General features: G+C 42.7%; 1 protein-coding gene across 3 annotated transcripts in view; it reads left to right on the top strand.

Moving 5' to 3' along the window:
• cdkal1 (CDK5 regulatory subunit associated protein 1-like 1) overlaps nucleotides 1-22,634 on the top strand; it is a 1,149,347-nt gene that overhangs the window by 699,784 nt on the left and 426,929 nt on the right. For all 3 annotated transcript variants that reach the window (XM_068056978.1, XM_068056983.1, XM_068056992.1), the window contains exon 10: nucleotides 19,856-20,001. In XM_068056978.1, coding sequence (XP_067913079.1) covers nucleotides 19,856-20,001 — 146 coding nt within the window. The remainder of the gene's footprint in view (nucleotides 1-19,855; nucleotides 20,002-22,634) is intronic.

Raw genomic sequence — 22,634 nt, 5'->3', positions numbered from 1 at the left:
AGTAGCTTTTCAAGTTTGTTCCCCAGGATGTGGATACGGAAGTAATGAGGTCCCATTGATAGCGAGCGATGCGATCGTCCATTTAACGGTTTGATTTTGTCACCTCTCGAACCGCCTCGGCCTTCACACTCCCATCCTGATAGCATGGTACCCCGGATAACCAATGGTCAGCTCTCAGTCCAGGCTTCTTTACTTATAGCCAAACTGTTGCCTTGTAGTCTGTTTCAACTCCAAGCAGAAACTCAACTCTGAAAGCCTCCCTATAACAGCACACCCAGCTCTTTTAGCTGGCCTAACATTCTGTAGAGTTTTCTTGACAAACTGAAACGAAACACTTCCAGTCACATCTCCTTGGTTTAAAAAAAACAACTGTTTTTTCAATCAAATGACTTTTTTTTGGTCTGATCTGGGTTTGACTTCCAACCTGGAAACTGCAAGCCTCAAATCATGGACCTATCAAAAACACAAACACAAGCTATACAGAACTCAGTTTCCATACGGAGACTTCACAGCACTAGTATATTCAAATACTATTGAAATTCAACCTTGCCCGTCTAAGAGCGAAGTCCAAAGTACGGAAAGTCCTCATCAGAGAACTCCTCTTTGCTGACGATGCTGCTTTAACATCTCACGCTGAAGAGTGCCTGCAGAGTCTCATCGACAGGTTTGCGTCTGCCTGCAATGAATTTGGCCTAACCATCAGCCTCAAGAAAACGAACATCATGGGGCAGGACGTCAGAAATGCTCCATCCATCAATATTGGCGACCACGCTCTGGAAGTGGTTCAAGAGTTCACCTACCTAGGCTCAACTATCACCAGTAACCTGTCTCTAGATGCAGAAATCAACAAGCGCATGGGTAAGGCTTCCACTGCTATGTCCAGACTGGCCAAGAGAGTGTGGGAAAATGGCGCACTGACACGGAACACAAAAGTCCGAGTGTATCAGGCCTGTGTCCTCAGTACCTTGCTCTACGGCAGCGAGGCCTGGACAACGTATGCCAGCCAAGAGCGACGTCTCAATTCATTCCATCTTCGCTGCCTTCGGAGAATACTTGGCATCAGGTGGCAGGACTATATCTCCAACACAGAAGTCCTCGAGGCGGCCAACATCCCCAGCTTATACACACTACTGAGTCAGCGGCGCTTGAGATGGCTTGGCCATGTGAGCCGCATGGAAGATGGCAGGATCCCCAAAGACACATTGTACAGCGAGCTCGCCACTGGTATCAGACCCACCGGCCGTCCATGTCTCCGCTATAAAGACGTCTGCAAACGCGACATGAAATCGTGTGACATTGATCACAAGTCGTGGGAGTCAGTTGCCAGCATTCGCCAGAGCTGGCGGGCAGCCATAAAGACAGGGCTAAATTGTGGCGAGTCGAAGAGACTTAGTAGTTGGCAGGAAAAAAGACAGAGGCGCAAGGGGAGAGCCAACTGTGCAACAGCCCCGACAAACAAATTTCTCTGCAGCACCTGTGGAAGAGCCTGTCACTCCAGAATTGGCCTTTATAGCCACTCCAGGCGCTGCTTCACAAACCACTGACCACCTCCAGGCGCGTATCCATTGTCTCTCGAGATAAGGAGGCCCAAAAGAAAAAGAAAAAAAAGAATTGAAATTCATGACAGTGCTTGATTTGTTTTGTTTCTAACACCCTTGTATTGACTGGATACTTAAATAGTCAGCAGTAATACTTTTAGAAAATACGGTGCTGTGAATTATCGGCCTGTTAGCCTGATATCGATCACAAGAAAAACTTTGGGGTCCAGTATATGTAAAGCAATTCAATAGCATTTAAAGAATGGCAGTAATTCTACACCAATGTGGATTAATGAAATGACAAATTTCCTTGCAATTCTTTGAGGATATAGCAGAGTTGGTAGATAAGGGTAATGTGATCACTGTTATACATCTTGACTTGCAACATTTACCAAATTAGATACCTCAGATTAGATGTGTGAATAAAGTGAAAGCTCTCGAGTTCAAGGCAAGTGTTGTAAATCAGATAGTAAATTGGCAAAATAATTAACAGCAAAGGATAGTGATCAGTGGTCATTGTTCTACCTGGATACTTGTGACAGCAGTGTTCCCCAAGATTCATGCCTGGAACTTCTGCTGATTTTAATATTTATAAATGATCTTGATGAAGTTATTAAAAGTGAAACATGAGTGTGGAGATGATGCATGCTCTGTGATAAAGCAGGATGCTCAGAAGAAAGGGGCAGCATTCGGAGAGATTTAGAGGGACACATTAATTGTTTAGGTGAATGATACATGACACAGAATGTTGGAAACACATGGCAATTAATACATTGGTACAAAAATGGGCAAATATAAAAGACCAAACAATATGTTGTTAAATGTTTAAGATAATTCAGAAAAAATATTTGAAGCTAATAGTTTCTTTATACTGCAAGGTAGCAGTTGTAAAAGGGAATTAAATGTTGGATACATGCTTATAAGCCTTCTGATTTTAGCATTAAAGTCGAGGTTGCGGGGAGGGAAGAAGGAAGCAGAGTTTAGTCATGATACCCCAGCCATGGTTTGGAGCAAGCTTAATGGACCATCTGGTAAGTTAAGTTCTCACAAAGAGATGCATTTCAAATTTGGGTTCAGCTCCTGATATATGAATGATACATGACACATAATGTTGGAAATACATGGCATCGCATAACAAAAATTAGTAGATATAATAGCCCGAACAATATGTTGTTAAATAAGATAATTCAGGAAAAATATACCCCAGAAACAGCTATCTTGTTACACTGCACTTCTGGTGTCACACATTCAGGGGCCCTTGTTATATGGTACAAGAAGCATTACACCTTCTGTTTGACAGACATAGTATAGTATACCTCAGTCACCTGCTTCACATACAGGCAGCACAGCTATACAAAGTTCCATGGGAGAAGAGTTATTGAGGGGATAGGTAAAAATGCATGTTAACTTTTTTAACATTATGGTCCAGATTTTCCTGAAACAGTGAGATTTAAGGATTGAGAAATAAACAAAGGAAGGACTGAGAAGGAGGCTGAATTAGAGTGGCTGAATTCAATGTCAAGTCAGGTAAAGAAAGAGGAAATAAAGAGAGAGAAAGAAAGATTGAATTAAAAGAGAAAGGAAAAAAGACGGAAAGTAAAAGTTAAGAAAAAGATTCTTTTTTCTAAAATCTCTAACAGCAATTCACAATCTGAAGGAATGAAAATCAGATAATGAATGATTCTGTGCCCGCATGCAGCAAGATCTGGATGACACTCAGTCTTCATGCCACACAAGTGTCAGGCAATGACCATCTCCAACAAGAGAGAATCTAACCACCCGCCCTTTACACTCATTGGCATTCAACATCCTGGGGCTCACCATTGACCAGAAACTTAACTGGACTAACCGTATACTCAATTCTGACAGATAGGATAACCTGTCACTTTGAAAAGCATGGATTAATTAGGGACAGTCTACATGGATGTGTTAAGGGAAGGTCGTGCCTTACTGACTCAATTTAACTTTTTGAGGAAGTAACAAGGAGGATTGATAAGGGTAGTGAATTGGATGTTGCTAAGTGGATTTTAGTAAGGTGTTTACCAAGGTCCCACATGGCAGACTGGTCAGAAAAGTAAAAGCCCATGGGATGCAGGAGAATATGGCGAGTTGGATCCAAAATTGGCTCAGTGACAGGAAAGAAAGGGTAATGGTCTTTTTGCGAATAAAAGACAGTTTCCAATGGCGTTCCACAGGGCTCAGTGTTGGGTTCCTTGCTGTTTGTGGTATATATTAATGATTTGGACTTAAATGTGGGAGGCATGATTGGGAAATTTGCAGATGACACAAAAATTGGCCTTGTAGTTGATAGTGAAAAGGATAGCTGTCGATCCCAGGGTGATAGCAATGGTTTGGTTGAGTGGGTGTAAAAGTGGCAAATGGAATTCAATCTGGAGAAGTGTGAGGTAATGCATTTGGGCAGGACAAATAAAGCAAGGGAATACACAATAAATGGGAGGATAATTGAGAAGGGTAGAGGAAGTGAGAGACCTTGGAGTGCATGTCCACAGGTCCATGAAGGTCACAGAACAGGTAGATATAGTGGTGAAGAAGACATATGGAATGCTTTCCTTTATTGGCCGAGGTATACTATACAACAGCAGGGATGTAATGCTGGAACTGTATAAAACGCTGGTTCGGCCACAGCTGGAGTATTGCGTACAGTTTTGGTCACCACATTACAGGAAGGATATAATTGCTCTGGAGAGAGTACAGAGGAGATTTATAAGAATGTTGCCAGGGCTTGAAAGTTGCTGTTTTCCTTAGAACAGAGGAGGCTGAGGGTTGAGTTAATTGAGGTGTGCAAAATTATGAGGGGCCTAGATAAAGTAGACAGGAAGGACCTGTTGCCCCTAGCGGAGAGGTCAGTTACCATGGGGCACAGTTTAAGGTGATTGGTAGAAGGATTAGAGGACATGAGGAAAGACCTTTTCACCCAGAGTGTGGTGGGTGTCTGGAGTTCACTGCCGAGGTCAGTGCTGGAGGCAGAAACCCTCAACTCATTCAAAAGGTAGCTGTACTTGCACCTGAAGTACTGTAACCTGCAAGGATACAAAACAGGTGCTGGAATGTGGGATTAGATTGGGCGGCTAGTTTTTTCAGCCGGCGCAGACACGATGGGCTGAATGGCCTCTTTCTGTGCCTTAACTTTTCTGTGGTTCTATATAAATACTGTGACCATAAGAGCAGGTCAGAGACTGGATATTCTGTGGTGAGTAGCTCACCAGGAACGTGATGGAATTCTGCCCACTTGCCTGGATGAGTACAGTTCCAACAACACTCAAAAAGCTCAACACCATCCAGGACAAAGCATCCCGCTCGACTGGCACTCCATCCATCGCCCTAAACATTCACCCCCTCTTCTACTGGTGCAGAATGGCTGTAGAGCAAACCATCGACAAGACGCACTGCAGCAACTCGCCAAGGCTTCTTCGATTGCACCTTCCAAACCACAGCTTCTACCGTCTAGAAGAACAAGGACAGCAGGCGCCTAGGAACACCAGCACCTGCAATTCCCCTCCAAGTTGCACACCATCCTGACTTGGCAATATATCTCCATTCCTTCATCGTAGTTGGGTCAAAATCCTGGAACTCTCTACCCTAACAACACTGTGGCCGTATTTAGACTACACAGACTGCAGTGGTTCAAGAAGGTGGCTCACCACTACCTTCTCAGGGATGGACAGTAAATACTGGCCTTGCCAGTGATCACCATATTCGATGAATAAATTTTTAAAAAACGAGTGAGACTGCACAGATTTTTTTTCGTTCACTTTCTGGGCAAGAGCTGTTGATTGGCAGTCATGAACAATTATCATGTCGTTAAACAAGTACTTACACTGTTAATTATTAGACAACTTTCTCTGGTGAATTTAATGGCCAATTAATGTGCAAATGCAAACCCTGAAAATCACAGGGAGGTTAAGAGCGTTATGCTGTTTTCACGAAGCTAACAACGGACGCCGCAAATCGTTTAGTAACTTATGGCAATTTGCAATTCACAGACTATCTCTTGGCCACACGTTGTGGCAAAGTTGTACATTAATAATGCCGCATGTCATTCACACGCTATTAATTTTCAACTAATTCTGTACCTATATGTTCTGAAGACAGTTTCCTAAGGTTTGCTGTTTACTTGTATTTTATTTGTTCGTTTCTAAAATTGTTTTGCAAGTTAAACCCAAATTTTTCTGTTTATGAATATTCAGTTCTATTTTTAACCAGAAAAAATGCATACTTATTCAGATTTCATCTGAATTTTTTTCAACCTGAAATCAAAGCATAATGAAACCAAACATTAGTTAAGTAAATTAACAGAATTTTATTTTAATTTGTTCTTGGGATGCAGGCAATGCAAGCATAGCCACGTTTATTGCTCATCTCTAGTTGCTCTGAAAAATTGCTTTTTGGCCATTTTTTTTGAACCAATATACTTGTGGTGATAGTGCTCCCACAATGGTGTTTTGTAGGGAATTCCAGAATACTGAAGTAGTGATGACAAAGGAATGGCAATGTATATCCAAGTCAGGATGGTGTGTGACAAAGGGGAACTTGGAGGTGATGGTGTTCCCACAGCATTACCGCTCTTGTCCTTCTCAGTGCTGGAGGTTGCAAGGGAGAGACTATTATCCTCTAATTATCATGATTAAAGTTAGGATGTAAATTGGGTGAGGGAAGAGACGGGAATATACATCGGGTCTGCCTTTCCCTTTATGATTTTCTGTTGTGTCTTCAATTTTTTTCTTTTTCCCTTCCCATCTATTTCTTGGCCTCTGTCCACAAAATTTACTCAGACAAGACACACAGATAGCAACTTCTATGGTCATGCATCAGAAAGTGTGAGAATGGAGATCCATGTAGGATCATGTTTATGGAACTTACACTGGAAGTTGAGTTCACATCCCACCAATGCAGATTGTGAAATTAAATCTGATTCTTTGTGGGCTGGCCCCAGAAAAAATGTAAAAATCAAACTCGTTCATTAATGTCCTTTCAGGTAAAGGAACCTGTCCCCTTACCAGATCTGGCCTACATGCAAATTATGGTTCACACTATGTCATTAATGTCATCTGGCCTTGCAAGCCATTGAGTTGCACAAATACCATCATCCCCTAATGGCAACTAGAGATAATATATACTGAGGGGCGAAAAAATCTTGCAATTCAGTAACTGATGCTGCATCCCCTTTTGTGGCTAAGAAAGAACTTGCATTTTCTTGGCATTTTTCACACCCGTAGCATGTCCAAAGCACTTCATAGCCAATGAATTACTTTTGAAGTGTAGTTAGTCGCTGTTTTGTATGCAAGCAGCAGCTAATCTGCACACAACAAACTTCCACAGACAGCATTGTGATATGTGACCAGTTAATCTGTTTTTGGAGGTGTTGATTTAAGGGTAAATGCTGACTTGCATAACAACTTGTATTTATATGGCACCTTTAACATAATAAATGGCCCAAGGCGTTCCCAAATGTCACAGACACATTCTAAAACAAAATCTGACACCAAACCACAAAGAAATATTACAGCAGATGACCAAATGCTTGGCCAAGGAGGTGTATCTTAAAGGAGGAAAGAGAGGCGGAGAGGTTTAGGGAGGGAATTCTACAGTTAGGTCCTTGACAACTGAAGGTATGGCCACCAATGGTGGAGCAATTCAAATTGGGGACTTCAAGAATTAGAAGAGTGCAGATATCTTGGAATGTTTTGGGGCTGGAGGAGATTATAGAGATAGGAAGCGGCAAGGCCAGGGACGGATTTGAAAACAAGGGTAAGAATTTTAAAATTGAGACATTGCTTAACCAGAAGGCAATGTAGATCAACAAGCACAGGGGTGATGGGTGTATGGGATTTGTTGCAAGTTAGGATATGGGCATAGAGTTTTGGTTGACCTCAAATTTACAGAGGGTAGAACATGAGAGGCCAGCCAGGAGTGCATTGGAATAGTCAAGTCTAGAGGTAACAAAGGCATGGATAAGCGTTTCAGCAGCAGATGGGCTGAGGCAGTGTTGAGCTAGGTGATGTTAGGGAGACGGAAATAGCCGGTCTTAGAGATGGCGCGGATATGTGGTTGGAAGTTCATCTCAGGGTCAAGTATGACACCATTATATTGTGAACAGTCTGGTTCAGCCTCAGACTGTTGCTAGGGAAAGGGATGGAGTGGGTGGCTAGGAAATAGATTTTTTGGCAGGGATCTAAGACAATGGCTTCAGACTTCCCAGTATGTAGTCACCTAGTACTGGATGTCGGACAAGGCAGTCTGATTATTTAGCAACAGTGGAGGAGTCTAGGGAGATGATGGTGAGGTCGAACTGGCTGGCGTTAGCATACATGTGGAAACTGGTGCTGTGTTTTTGGATGATATCGCCAAGGAGCAGCTGTACTTAAGGAAATAGAAGGAGGCCAACGATAGATCCTTGGGGATACCAGAGGTAATGGTGTGTGAGTGGCAAGATAAGTCATTTCAGGTGATCTTTTGGCTGCAATTAGATAGATTAGTATGGTACCAGCCAAGTACAGTTCCATCCAGCAGGATAACAGTGGCGTTGAAGGAGGATAGTGTATGAACCATATCAAAGGCTCCAGACAGGTCGAGAAGGATGAGGTAGGATATTTTACCTTTGGCATAGTCACACAGCGGGAGAACCCCCTATTCTTCTTGCAATAGTGCTATGGGATCTTTTAATTTCAGTCACCATCCTTCCATTCCCACTCAAGGAAGCTGCCCACAGATTACTGTGAAGGCAACACACCCATCCAAATAGTTTGAAAATGTTGTAAAATTACTACTTGTAAAAATCTAAACATTTAGAGGAAAAAGACTGTCTTGTGATTTAGCATCAGAGAAGGGGCTATGTCAGGCAGTCCTGGAGATGATTGTTTAACTGGACTTCAGTTGAGTGAATGGTACATATCAATAAGCATTTTTAGATTCTGCAGTAAAAGCATTGATGATTCACTGTCATATGCTGTCCTGTTTGGAGAACATGGGATTGAAATCTTTGAAGATTGCCTACAATGTCTTGTTTCCTTCGACGAAATCTTAATACTATCTAGTTTCTCTGCGTTAGTGAGTAAAGCCGTGGGTACCCCTGTAAAAGATCTAGGTAGTTTAAATAATATCAGTTAGGACAGTAAGTGCCAACATAAGTTTAATAATAATTCAAATGCCCTGCCATAGGCAGATTCAGGGCCTGGATGTTCCAACAGTGAGAACCAATCTAAGCAGAGCATAGCCATTCATGATTTATCTGTGACTTTAGTTAAATTTTTCAAATGCTCTAAGCATAATATGGAGCTATGGTTTGATGGTGAACAGATGTTGTGATGTTGGGTCCAGAAAGCCTTCACAAGGCTTATTATGTACCCAAGAAAACACAAAGGCTATATTTCATGTTTCTATCCAAAAGGCATCCCAGATGCCTTTTTCACAGAATATTTTAAGGACTGCCACCAACTGGCTCAAAACCGATCTTTGCAGCCCAAACTTCTGAACAATGCTAAGCTGCCATCACTTATGCCTTTTACACCAATCTCATAGCTAGAAGGGCTTGGTGGGGGGAGCTGGGCCAATTTCAGAAATGAATTAGTTGTGCTCTAATGGTGACTACTGTTGGGGCAAATAGATGCTTCCAAATGGGAGTTACTCAATCTTCCAAAAAAAGGGCCATATTAATCTTGGGCCTTACCAATGTTCCCTCTAATTTTCCTTTGTTGCACGCAGCCTGTTTCTTGCACTGTGTGATGCCATTTAGGATTGCTGCGCAGCCACGTACACGTGCATCTTAAACGAAATGCTGGTTGTGCGCGGCCTCTTTGTTGCTGCGCAGTATGTTCCAGATTGCTGAGTGGCCACTCACCCGCACAGCTTAGAGGGAACATTGGGCCCTCACCTCCCACACAAATTTAACTAGTTTAGATGATAGATATTGGTATGAGAACCTAGATGATTTGTCAAGGAGACTAACTATGAGCAATATAGATCAAACAGGTTTAAAATTGAGAGCCATCAGAAAAAGACCACTCGAGTGGTGGTATATGGACTCGTGCCCACACTCCTGAGATACTGATCTCAGCTATACTGATGGAATGAGCCAGAGTTGTTGGTCTTAGACCTGGTGTTCTGTTACCATGATTTACAGCCAGCATGTCCCACTCTTTTAACTAACTCTATTTAATTGAGGAAGAGCAGAGCAATTCTTCTCTATCTAATCATTTCTTAAGTGTTATGGGAATTCCAAGACCAAAAAATTGGAATATTTTATTCTTCCTGCCTTTCCCACTGCTTTCTAATCTTCCTTATCTCCTGAAGGAGTTGACATCTTGTTCAGCAGTGATTCTACAGGCTCTGGTTGGCGCAGTGGTTAGCACCGCAGCCTCACAGCTCCAGCGACCCGGGTTCAATTCTGGGTACTGCCTGTGTGCAGTTTGCAAGTTCTCCCTGTGTTTGCGTGGGTTTTCTCCGGGTGCTCCGGTTTCCTCCCACATGCCAAAGACTTGCAGGTTGATAGGTAAATTGGCCATTATAAATTGCCCCTAGTATAGGTAGGTGGTAGGGAAATATAGGGGATGTGCTGGGAATATGGAATTAGTGCAGGATTAGTATAAATGGGTGGTTGATGGTCGGCACAGACTCGGTGGGCCGAAGGGCCTGTTTCAGTGCTGTATCTCTAAACTAAACTAAACTAATTTGCCATTTCTTCACATGTGAGTGTGGAAAGAAAGATTAATTTAACAAAAACCCTTACGCATGGACCTTTGGTCATATATTTCAAATTTAGTCATAGAGGTCACCAGATCCAACAGGGTTTTCTATCAGTTAATTTTAATGCAGACCTCCATCCTGATGATGAGGTCGTGTCAGGTAAAACAGTGTATGGGTTCCTAGCCTTTGGCAGACAATTCAACCACTCAGCATCAGAACCAAGCCTAATCCTGTCATCATTAACATCCATACCTGAACGCTTTCAGCAGCGATGCATTCAGATTGTGATCAAGTATGGGAACCCTGGCTTACCTTTCTACACCATCACCACCCCCCCCCCCCCCCCCCAACCGCCCTCTCCCCCCTTATTGAGGCTATTTTGAACATTCCCAACCATCATCCCACCTGAGATTGGGTGAACTCGATAAAGAGTAATATTTAACATCCATTGTCTTAACCAGCTTAGCTGCAGGGAAACATTTTCCTTCTTTGGAAGTTACTACTATGCAAATAGAACTGAAAGCAGGACCCCCTCATCTATTTGTATCCTGTGGAAACAAACTTAATTGACACCAAAGATGGCTCATTGATTAGTTGAGTGCATCCTGTGTTACTCGTAACAGAAGAAAAATATCTTAACAAAGCTGAGCCTTTTTTCCCTGTGAGCCGTAGCAGTTACATGGACTATTTTCAAGTATCTTTTTCAGCTTAGTAAGACATATAACAGCCTTCCCATTTTGACTAAACAGTCCTGTTTCAACTGAAACAAGAGTAAGACGTTTGCAGAGTTGTCCTAAAACGAGAACAAGTTGCATTTACATAGCACCTTTAATGCAATAAAATGTTCCAAGGTGCTTCATAGGAGTGTAATCAAACAAAAATTGACACCAAGCTAAAAAGAATAAAGACTTGCATCTTTCACAACCTCAGGACCTCCCAAAGCGCTTTACAACTAATGAACAATAGCAGCTTATATTTATATATCCCTCTTAACATAATAAAATGTCAAAGGCACTTCACAGGAGCATTATAACACAAAATATAACCGAGCCCCATAAGGAGATATTAGGTCAGATGAACAAAAGCTTGGTCAAAGAGGTTGGTTTAAGGAGTGTCTTAAAGAAGTAAAGCGAGGTAGAGGCAGAGAAGTGTAGGGAGGGTATTCCAGAACTTAAGGCCTATGCAACTGAAGGCGCGGCCACCAATGGTAGAGCAATTAACATTGGGGATGCTCAAGAGGCCACAATTAGATGAGCACAGTTATCTCGGTGGGTTGTGGGACTGAAGGATATTACAGAGATAGGGAGGGGTGAGGCCATGCAGGGGTTTGAAAAAAAGAAATGAGAAATTTAAAATCAAGATGTTGCTTGACATGTAGCCAATGTAGGTCAGCGAGCACAGGGGTAATAGGTGAGCGGGACTTCGTGCAAGTTCAGACAAAGGCAGCAGAGATTTGGATGACCTCAAGTTTACGGAGGTTAGAATGTGGGAGACCAGCCAGGAGTGCGTTGGATTGTCAAGTCCAGAGGTAACGAAAGCCTGAATGAGGGTTTCAGCAGCAGATGAGCTGAGACGGGCAAAGTTGGGTGAATAGGTGGTCTTAGCGATGGCGCGAATATGAGGTCAGATACTCATCTCGGGGTCAGATATGACACTGAGGTTATGAACAGACTAGCTTAATCTTAGGTTGTTGCCAGGGAACGGGCTGGAGTCGGTGGCTAGGGAATGGAGTTTGGAGGGTAGACTGAAGCAATGGCTTCCCAATATTTAACTGGAGGAAATTTCTGCTCATCCAATACTGAATGTTAGATAAGCATTTTAATAGCTTAGCAACAATGGAGGAGTCGAGAAAGGTGATGGTGTGGTAGAGCTAGTTGTCGTCAGCAGATATGTGAAAACTAACGCTGCGCTTTCGGATGATGTCACCAAGGGGCAGCATATAGATGAGAAATTGGAGGGGGCCAAGGATAGATCCTGGAGCAGGAAGAGAAGTCATTGCAAGTGATTCTCTGGCTACGATTAGATAGATCAGAATGGAACCAGGTAAGAGCAGTCGACAGTGGAGAGGCGTTGGAGGAGGATGTTGTGGTCAACAATGTCAAAGGCTGTAGACAGGTTGAGAAGGACGAGGACGATAGAGTTTACCTTTGTCATAGTTACATAGAATATCATTTGTGACTTTGATAAGAGCTGTTTTGGTACTGTGGTCACGGGACGGAAACCTGATTGGAGGGATTCAAACCTGAAGAGTAGTTATTGTTGTAATGGCAGAAACCTGGCAGCCGATTTGCATGCAACAAGGTTCCACGAATAGCAATGTAATAATGATCATATCATCTGTTTTTGTGATGTTAGTGGAGGGATGAATATTGACCAGGGCACCAATTTAGGAGATAATAGGATAATAGGTAAACAAAAGTTTGGTCAAAGAGTAAGGTTTTAAAGAATGTCTTAAAAGAGGAAAGAGAGAGGGAGATATTTATGAAGAAAATTGCAGAACTTGTGGCCAAGACAGCTGAAGGCACAGTTGCCAATGGTGGGGCAAAGGAAGTGGGGATGCATAAAAGGCCAGAGTCGGGGGAATGCAGAGTTCTCGGTGGGTTTTAGGGCTGGAGATGGTTACAAAGATAAGGAAAGGCAAAGCCATGGAGGGCCAAGAATTTGAAAATCGAAGCATTGGGTGAATTGAGAGCCAGTGGTGGAGCAATTAAGATCAGGATGTGCAAGAGGTCAGGATTGGAGGAGCACAGATATCTCAGAAGGTTTTAGGGCTCGAGGTTACAGAGATAGGGAAGGCAAGTCCATGGAGGAATTTGAAAACAAGGATGAGAATTTTAAAGTTGTGTCATTGCTCAACCGAGAGTCAGGGAGGACAGGGGTTATGGGTGAGTGGGATTTGGTGCAAATTAGGATATAGGCGACGGGTTTTTGGGTGATTTTAAGTGTTTGGAGTGTGGAAGATAGGTAACCGGCTAAGGTAACCGGCTAGAAGAACGTTGAACTGGTCGAGTCCAGAGGTTGCAACAGCATGGATGGGGGTTTCGGCAGCATATAGTCTGAGGCAGGGGTGGAGACGGGCGATATTAAGGAGGTGGAATTAGCTGGTCTTGGCAACAGAGATTCTGCTGAGGTTGGAAGCTCAGCTCAGAGTCAAGTAGGATGCCGAGGATGTGAACAGTCTGGTTCTGCCTGAGGCAATGGCCGGGGAGGGTGATGAAATTGGTAGCTAGGGAACAAAGTCTGTGGCTGGGCTGAAAGACAATGGCTTCATTCTTCCCAATGTTTAATTATGTAAATTTTATCTCATCCAGGACTGGATGTCAGCCAACACAAGCAGTGGAGTCGTCAGAGGTGGTGGTGAGGTAGAGCTGGGTATCACTTGCTTACATTTGGAACCTGACTTTGTGTTTTCAGGGGATGTTGCCAAGTGACTATGCAGGTGAGAAATAGGATAGGGCCAAGGATAGATCTGTGGGGGACTCCAAAGATAATGTTGTGGGAGCGGGAAGAGCAGCCACTGCAGGAGATTCTCTGGCTCTGATTGGAAGGGTAAGAGTGGAACTAGGAGTGAGCAGTCCCATCCAGCTGGACAATGGAGTTGGAGGAGGATAAAATAGTCAGCCATGTAAAAGACTGCATACAGTTCTAGATGGATCATCATGAGTCGCATAGCATATCATTTGTGACTTTAATTAGGAATGTCTCAGTGTTTGTGACGAGCGGAAACCTGATTGGAGAGGTTTAAACATGGAGTTGCGGGAAACGTGGGCACAGATCTGGGAGCTGACATACGATCAAGGATGTGCTAGCTCAGTTCGAAAGCAAAATTATTTTCTTCCACTGGGGTTGCTCTTAATGTAGAGGGAACAAAATAAAGTCTTGCATTTATATAGCACCTTTCAAGACTTCAGGACTTAACATTTTAGAAACAGTAATCAGGGGAAAACCAACAGGTACTTGGAGAGGTTTGAGTTAATTAATGAGAGCCAGTACGGAATTGTAAAGGGCAGGTCATGCTTTACTCATGGAATTTTTTGATGAAGTAACAGAGGTTGATGAAGGGAATGCAATGGATGTTGTTGATAGGGATTTTACAAAAGTTTTTGACAAAGTAACACATAAAAAGCTGGTTAACAAAATTGAGACTCGTGGATTAGGAGAGTCCAATTGGATAAAAAAATTGGCTTAAGGACAGAAAACAGTGAGTTGTGGTAAATGGCTGTCTTTCAGACTGGAGAATAGATGACAGTGGTGTTCCTCAAGGTTCAGTGCTAGAACCACTGCTTTTTTTGACATATATTTAATGAGGGCGGCGCAGTGGTTAGCACCACAGCCTCACAGCTCCAGCGACCCAGGTTCAATTCTGGGTACTGCCTGTGTGGAGTTTGCAAGTTCTCCCTGTGTCTGCGTGGGTTTCCTCCGGGTGCTCCGGTTTCCTCCCACAGCCAAAGACTTGAAGGTTGATAGGTAAATTGGCCATTATAAATTGCTCCTAGTATAGGTAGGTGGTAGGGAAATATAGGGACAGATGAGGATGTGGTAGGAATATGGGATTAGTGTAGGATTAGTATACATGGGTGGTTAATGGTCGGCACATACTCGGTGGGCCGAAGGGCCTGTTTCAGTGCTGTATCTCTAAATAAAATAAATTTTAAAAAATCTTCAACAAGACATAGATCGGCTAGCAGAATGGGAAGACAAGTGGCAGATGGAATTTAATAGAGAAGTGTGAGGTGTTGCATTTTGGCAGAAGTGAAAGGACGAGGCAATATAGACTTAATGGCACAGTTCTAAAGTGTGTGCAGGGTCAGAGGGACCTTGGGATCCATATGCACAGATCCTTGAAGGTGGCAGGACATATTGAGAGAGTGGTTAGTAAAGCAAAATAAAAACAGAAAATGCTGGAAATACTCAGCAGGTCTGGTGGCGGATGGAGATATAGAACGATTAGACATCCATAGTGAAGAGGAGGCAGTTAGGGCCAGGAAGCTGGAAATTGTCAAAATGATGTAGGGCATCAGAAGAGTCATGGATGTAGGGAAGAGACTGGACCGGGGAAAAAAGATGAGTCAAGATAGGAAGAAATAAGTTCAGTGGGGTAGAAACAGGCTGAAACGATGGGTTTACCAGGACAGTCCTGTTTGTGGATTTTGGGAAGGAGGTAGAAGCGGGCTGTTTGGGGTTGTGGGACTATGAGGTTGGAAGGTGTAGAGGGAAGACCTCCGGAGGCGATGAGGTCAGTGACGGCCCTGGAGACAGTGGCTTGATGTTCGGTGATGGGGTCGTGGTCCAGCATGAGGTGCGCAGCCTCCGCCAAGTAGAGGTCAGTATGCCAGACAACAACAGCACCAGCCTTGTCAGCTGGTTTGATCACAATGTCAGCGTTAGACCCGAGAGAATGGAGTGCAGCAACTTCGGAGGGAGACAGGTTAGAGTGACTGAGGGGAGAGGAGAAATTGAGACAACCGATGTCACACCAATAGTTCTCAATGAAAAGATCATGAACGGGTAAGAGGTCAGAGGGAGGGGTCCAGGTGGAGGGAGAATATTGGAGGCGGGAGAATGGGTCCGCTGTTTGGGGGGAGGACTCCTGGTCAAAGAAGTGAGCCCGGAGGTGATCCAGTGAACATCAACGCAAGCTCGAGGAACAGCACCTCATTTTCCGATTGGGCACTTTACAGCCTTCCGGACTCAATATTTTATTCAATAATTTCAGAGCATGACTGGCCTTTTTAATTTTTTTGTAACGACGTGCCTGCCTTAAACTTGGATTTTCATGTTTGTGCTTTTGGACATTATTCTGTCATTAACACTCTAAGGACTAATGCTTTGTCTTTCGCCACACCATTAGCACTCCCTTTGCCTCTGTCCTGTGACATCTTTGTCATTTAATCTCTGCTGCCCTCTGCCCTATCACACACCTTTCCTTTTGTTCTCTTCCCCCCCCCCCCCCCACCCGCCAACCCCTTCTTCATTTGCCTAAAACCTATTAAATTTCTGATTTCTGATGAAAGGTCACTGACCTGAAATGTTAACTCTACTTCTCTCTCCACAGGTGCTGCCAGACCTGCTGAGTATTTCCAGCATTTTCTGTTTTTATTTCAGATTTCCAGCATCTGCAGTATTTTGCTTTTATTTTGGTTAGTAAAGCATATGGGATTTTGGACTTCAAAAATAGAGATATTGAGTAATAAAAGCAGGGAAGTTATGCTGAACCTTTATAAAGTTCTGGTTAGGCCACAACTAGAGTATTGCATCTAGTTCTGGTCACCACACTTCAGTAAGGATGTGAAGGTTCCTGAGAGCATGCAGAGGAGATTTACCAGAATGTCTCCAGGGATGAGGATTGTATTGTTTTTAAAATAGGACAAGGATTTCACGGAGATAATGTAATCACATGGTTCAATAAACAAATAACTGGAGTGAAAACAAGAAATGCTGGAAACACTCAGCAGGTCTGGCAGCATCTGTAGAGAGAGAAGCAGAGTTAACGTTTCAGGTCAGTGACCCTTCTTCAGAACTGGCAAATATTAGAAATGTAAAAGGTTATAAGCGAGTAAAGTGGGGGTGGGGCAAGAGATAACAAAGGAGAAGGTGTAGATAGGACAAGGTCACAAAATAGCTGACCAGAAGGTCATGGAGCAAAGATATGTTAATGGTGTGTTGAAAGACAAAGCATTAGTATAGAAAGGGTGTTAACAGACTGAAAATTGAACAGCTGTAAGTACAAACATGAAAAAAAAGTGGGTAAGCAAACTGAACAAACCAAGCTGAAATAAAATAAAATAAACACAAAAAATATATATTAAAAAAAAGGAAAAAGAAAAAAATAACAAAAAATAAAAGTAAAATGGGGGGCCCGTCATGCTCTGAAATTATTGAACTCGATGTTCAGTCCGGCAGGCTGTAGTGTGCCTAATCGGTAAATGAGATGCTGTTCCTCGAGCTTGCGTTGATGTTCACTGGAACACTGCAGCAATCCCAGGTGTGTTTCCAACATTTCTTGTTTTTATTTCAGATTTCCAGCATCCGCAGTATTTTGCTTTTAAATAACTGGAGTGACTGAAAGGCTGTTATTGGGTCTTGGCATTCTCCTAATCATAAACCATTGAACTTCTTCCTCGTGGTTTCTGTTATAAGTAGCCCAGGATGAATTAGTTTTGCCTCCTTTGGATATCTTGTATAATTGTCAGACCAAAAATATCTCCAGTTAGTATCTTCCACATTTTTATCCAAAACGGTGTGTTTTTCCATTAAGTTTAGGTTGACAAATAAAAACTGTTCCCATTAGCTGATGGTCCAAGGACTAGGGGACACAGATTTAAGGTTTTGATCAAGAGATGCAGGGGGATATGAGGAAGAACTTTTTTACCCAAAGAGTGTTAATGACCTGGAACTCGCTACCTAGGAGGGTAGTGAAAGTGAAGACTCCCCCAGCCCACCCTATGGTTTCGAAAGGAAATTGGGTGGGCACTTGAGGAAAATAAACTTGCCGGACTATGGGGATAGAGCAGTGGAATGGACTGACTGGATTGCTCTACAGAGAGCCGGCATGGACTTGATGGGCCGAATGTCTTCCTTCTGTGCCATAATGCCTCTATGCCATTCCAAAGTGCTTTTTAGCCAATGATGTATTCTTGAATGGGAGTCACTGTTGCAATCTTTTGCGTCCACCTGATAGGGCAGTCAAGACCTCGGTTTAATGTCTCATCTGAAAGATGGCACTTCAAACAGTACAGCATACTCTTAGTACTGCACTGGAGTGTCAACCTAAATTTTGTTCCTAGTCTCCGGAGTAGGACTTGAAAGGACAACCTTCTGGCTCAGGTGAGTTTCTACCCAATGAGTTGCATATAACTCATGAAGGTTAAATGAACGTTAATGCCAAAAGGATCAAGGGATATGGGGAGAAATCGGGAACAGCGTACTGAATTAGACGGGCAGCCATGATCTTCTTTGAATGGCGGAGCAGGCCCGAAGGGCCGAATGGCCTACTCCTGTTCCTATTTTCTATGTTTCTCTGTAGATTAATTGGAGTACACAATTCCTCATTCTTAAAAGGCTGCTTTCCTTCATTTATGAAATTGTCCATCCTCCTCTTCTACCCTCCCTCCCCCCTCCCACCTTTCCATGATCATAGTGTGGGTTGTTTTGAGTTACACCTGTGTTACTTACTTTCTACATCTGTAGCATGTCCTTTTGGTAGAACAACACACAAAAATATTTTAACCCTTTTAGTCATCATTATTAACTGTAGTTAAAACATGATTATCCTTATTTTAAAATTAAATAAATAATTGCTTACTTTCGGTCCTGCTTCCTCCTAATTAACCTGACTGACAGGAACTGAAAGAGGCTCTGCAGGTCAAGAGAATGGGGATGGCCACTAGATTCTGACCTTAAGAAAAAACTTAGATGTGTATCTAACAACCCTTTTTCTCACTGACTTATTAGTATGTAGATGTTAGCCATGAAACATATAAGAAAGATTATTATATTCAAAGGATAAGGAATACTGCAATTAAAACTCAGTAATCTGTTTCTTCTTTCTTTAAACTTTCTAATAACATTATCAACAGATAGTATTTGTGTTTAAAATTAAGAGAAACACAAATAATATTAAGTGTAGCTTTGAAAGCAATGTAGAGGGGCATCTGTTGTTCGCGGCATTTCTCCTGTATCTGATGAAGGGAGAACAGCATGTCAACGGTCGATCGCTCTGCACGAAAGCCACACTGTGCCTCAGGGTAGACGCGCTCGGCCAGCTTCTGGAGCCTGTTTAGAGCGACTCGAGCAAAGACTTTCCCCACTATGCTGAGCAGGGAGATTCCACGGTAGTTGTTGCAGTCACCGCGGTCACCTTTGTTTTTATAGAGGGTGATGATATTGGCATCACGCATGTCCTGGGGTACTGCTCCCTCGTCCCAGCACAGGTATAGCAGTTCATGTAGTGCTGAGAGTATAGCAGGCTTGGCACTCTTGATTATTTCAGGGGTAATGCTGTCCTTCCCAGGGGCTTTTCCGCTGGCTAGAGAATCAATGGCATCACTGAGTTCCGATTTTGTTGGCTGTATGTCCAGTATGTCCAAGGCTAATCAAATAATATGAAAACATTGAAAGATCTAAATGTGACTTAGTTGTGTGCGAAGTGATGGAGCTTAGACACCCTGACCACTGAGGAGGGTAGAAAAGATCACTGAAACTGTGCATGAGGAAAGAATACTAGAAAGAAAGTACTGTTGACAATATTAGAAACCATAGGATTGTTTTGAGGAGAACTGATTTCAGTCAGATAATGAGTACTGAAGGTTCAAAAGAGCCACAATGTCCTTCAGAGTAATGTTGATGAGGAAATTTCTATGTTTAAATGCATGTTGTTTATTTAACAGTATTTGCCTGTGATAAACCTAACAATTAATCATGCCTCAATTTTTCACAACCTCATATAGCCTGAAATTTTAAGGTGTGGTAGTTTTGATCCTCCCTTCTATAGGCAGTACTCAGAGTGAAGGATTTTGAAAAGGCACATGAGTTGTGTGATATTTTGTGCATTTAAAGGAAAAAAATTTAATTGATGTAGTTCTGATGGAGTTTACTTTTTTTTCCTTCTGCAGGAAATGGCAAAAATCCTCCTTCATCCTAGGGTGTACTCCTTCCTTCATGTGCCAGTTCAGACTGGATCAGATAGTGTTCTTATGGACATGAAAAGAGAGTACTGCATAGCAGACTTTAAACGGGTAGCAGACTTCTTGAAGGAACAGTAAGTAACTTTTGAATTTAGCTGTTTGTCACCAGTCTCACTTCAAAGCCAAACAAATGTTCTAAGTATCACCTTCGCATTAGGATTTTATAAAGATTAAGTATCTGAATAAAAATGATTGATGTGGTTTTTAACCACTCCTTGTTATTAAATACTTGCTGTGTCTTTGCACAATTACCATTGCATTTCAAATCTTGTTTAAATACTAAAGTGTAGACTATTTTTAATATCTGACAGTATTGTATATTTGAAGCTCGCTGTTTCTTTTCATGTGGTTTCTCTACAGCTGGTCCTCCTTAATTAGTATCTGAAAAGCTTCCAAGTTTTTATAACAGTGAATCAACAACTTTTAGAGCGTGTTTGTAAGTCTCAGTATAATACTCTATGCAGTTACTACCTTAAATCAATCCTTATATGCGGATTGTGGCAGATCAAGAGTACTCGTCAGTTGTTCTTTTGAACAGACTTGAATGCATTTTACATTCTCTTGACAGAACAGAAGATAATTTAAATATACTGTATTAAATTGTTTACTGTTTGCAAAGAAAACAATGTTCTTGGCCCCAGAAATGGGCATCAGATCTTCAATTTGCACATGATTTTTACTTCCTGTTGGGGGAGTAGGAGGGGATGGGAGCAATGAGAAGCACGCCATACAATGAAGGAAAATGCAAAATAAATATAAGTTAAGTTGTGATTGCTTAACAAATTGAGTTGCTAACTGATGAAATAAATTGTCATTGAGTGCAGTTAACGAAGTCTACGTTGAAACTATGAAAAATGAAATGAGCAGATTTCCTGATGTAACAAAATGTGAAGGGGTACCAACAGGAAGGAGACTCATTAGTTGCTAAACATGGACTGTGCTTTAACAACTCATGGGTAGCAACGTTCATCTGGTTCTTCCTTTCCCTTCACTTCCGTCTTACCTATCCCTTCTAATCTTTATCCCTGGTTGTGTCTTCACGATACCTTCCAACCTTCCCCTCTCTGACCCTGAACAATCTGTCCTTAGCAAAGGCCTCAGCTTCATCCTCTTATGTCCCCAGCTCAATGAATTTCGAGCTCAACACGGCACTGAGGTCTTCTTTCGTCAGGAGTCCTTCCCCGGCACAGTAGACCCTTTTACCTATCTCCAGTATTCTCCCTCCACCTGGATCCCTCCCTCTGGGCTCTTACCCTCTCTCTGGCCTCTTACCCTCTTGATCTTTTCATTGAGAACAGCCTGCATGACATCAGCTGTCTCAATTTCTCTCCTCCCCTCACTCTAACCTGTCTCCCTCTGAGCTTGCAGCACATCTTTCTGTCAGGTCAACCCTAACATTGTCATTAAACCTGCTGACAAGGGTGGTGATGTGTTGTCTAGTGAACCGATCTCTACCATTCAAAGGCCGAATGTCAACTGTCTGACACTTCTTCCTACTTCCCTCTGGACCATGACCCCAGCACTGAACATCAAGCCATTATCTTCAGGTCTGTCAATGACCTCATCTCCTCTAGAGATCTTCCCTCCACGGCCTTGAACTTCATAGTCTCCCAACCCCATAGAGCCCACCTCTACCTCCTCCGCAAGATCCACAAACAGGACTGCCCTGGTAGACCTATCGCGTCAGCCTGCTCCTGCCCTACTGAACTGATTTCTTCCTATCTCGACTCTATTTTTTCTCCCGTTGTCCAGCCATTTCCCACCTACATTCGTGACTCTTCCTTGCCCTAACCATCTGCTTTTCACCATTGTTAAGGACAGGTGGGAAATGTTTGGGATGGTTTCCCTTTTTCACCTCGCAACTGATTGAGGACAGCGTTTTTAATGGAAATGTATTTTAACCCTTAAGTGTTTTAATGCTCAACAAACAGACAAATGACAGGTTTTCTCGTAGGTTTAAAGGTAGGTAAATGTTTATTAAACAACACCCGAAAATATTCGCAGCTTCGCCCACACTCACACGCACGCAGACACACACACACACACACACACACACACACACACACACACACACACACACACACACACACACACACACACACACACACACACACACACACACACACTAAAAGATAAAGATTAAAATATAAAGTGTTTTGGTCTGATGGTTTAAAAAGAGTTTACTGTAAACCTGACGTTCTTCCCCAGGAGTGAAGATTTTAAAAAACAGTGCACTCCTGTTTTTCCTTTTTCTTGGTTCACTGAAGACAAAACTTGGAAAGTTTCAGGAGGGTGGATTTGTTGCTGCAGACATCGTTTTGGTGTATCTCAGTCGCAGTTCAATGTCGAAAACCCTGGTGCAATTTCTCAGCTGTGGAGTTCAAGGCCACTTCCAGTCACTGCCTACACGCTTTTTAACTATAGTGTTCTTAGGCAAGGCCCTTCTTCTTCTGCTTGAGCAGATGGAATCTCTCTCTCTCTGGCTCTCTGTCTTTGTCTGCCCAGCATATACTTTTATTCAGCTCCTTATCAGACCTGTGGTTCCTGTCATGTGACCATTGTCCTCATAAATGGTGTCTGATGGTGGGGCCATTGTTAAACAATGGGGTCTGGGTGTCACCCATCTTCATTCCATTTTGATAAAGTGAAGTTTTTTCACACCCATTCATTTGAGTTTGAATTTGGAGGCATCATATCTGCTGTGCCA

The sequence above is a fragment of the Heterodontus francisci genome, chromosome 2 (assembly GCF_036365525.1).
Source record: "Heterodontus francisci isolate sHetFra1 chromosome 2, sHetFra1.hap1, whole genome shotgun sequence".
In the NCBI taxonomy this organism is placed as follows: domain Eukaryota; kingdom Metazoa; phylum Chordata; class Chondrichthyes; order Heterodontiformes; family Heterodontidae; genus Heterodontus; species Heterodontus francisci.
Note: the sequence above shows the minus strand (reverse complement) of the source record. Positions and strands in the feature narration are given on the sequence as shown.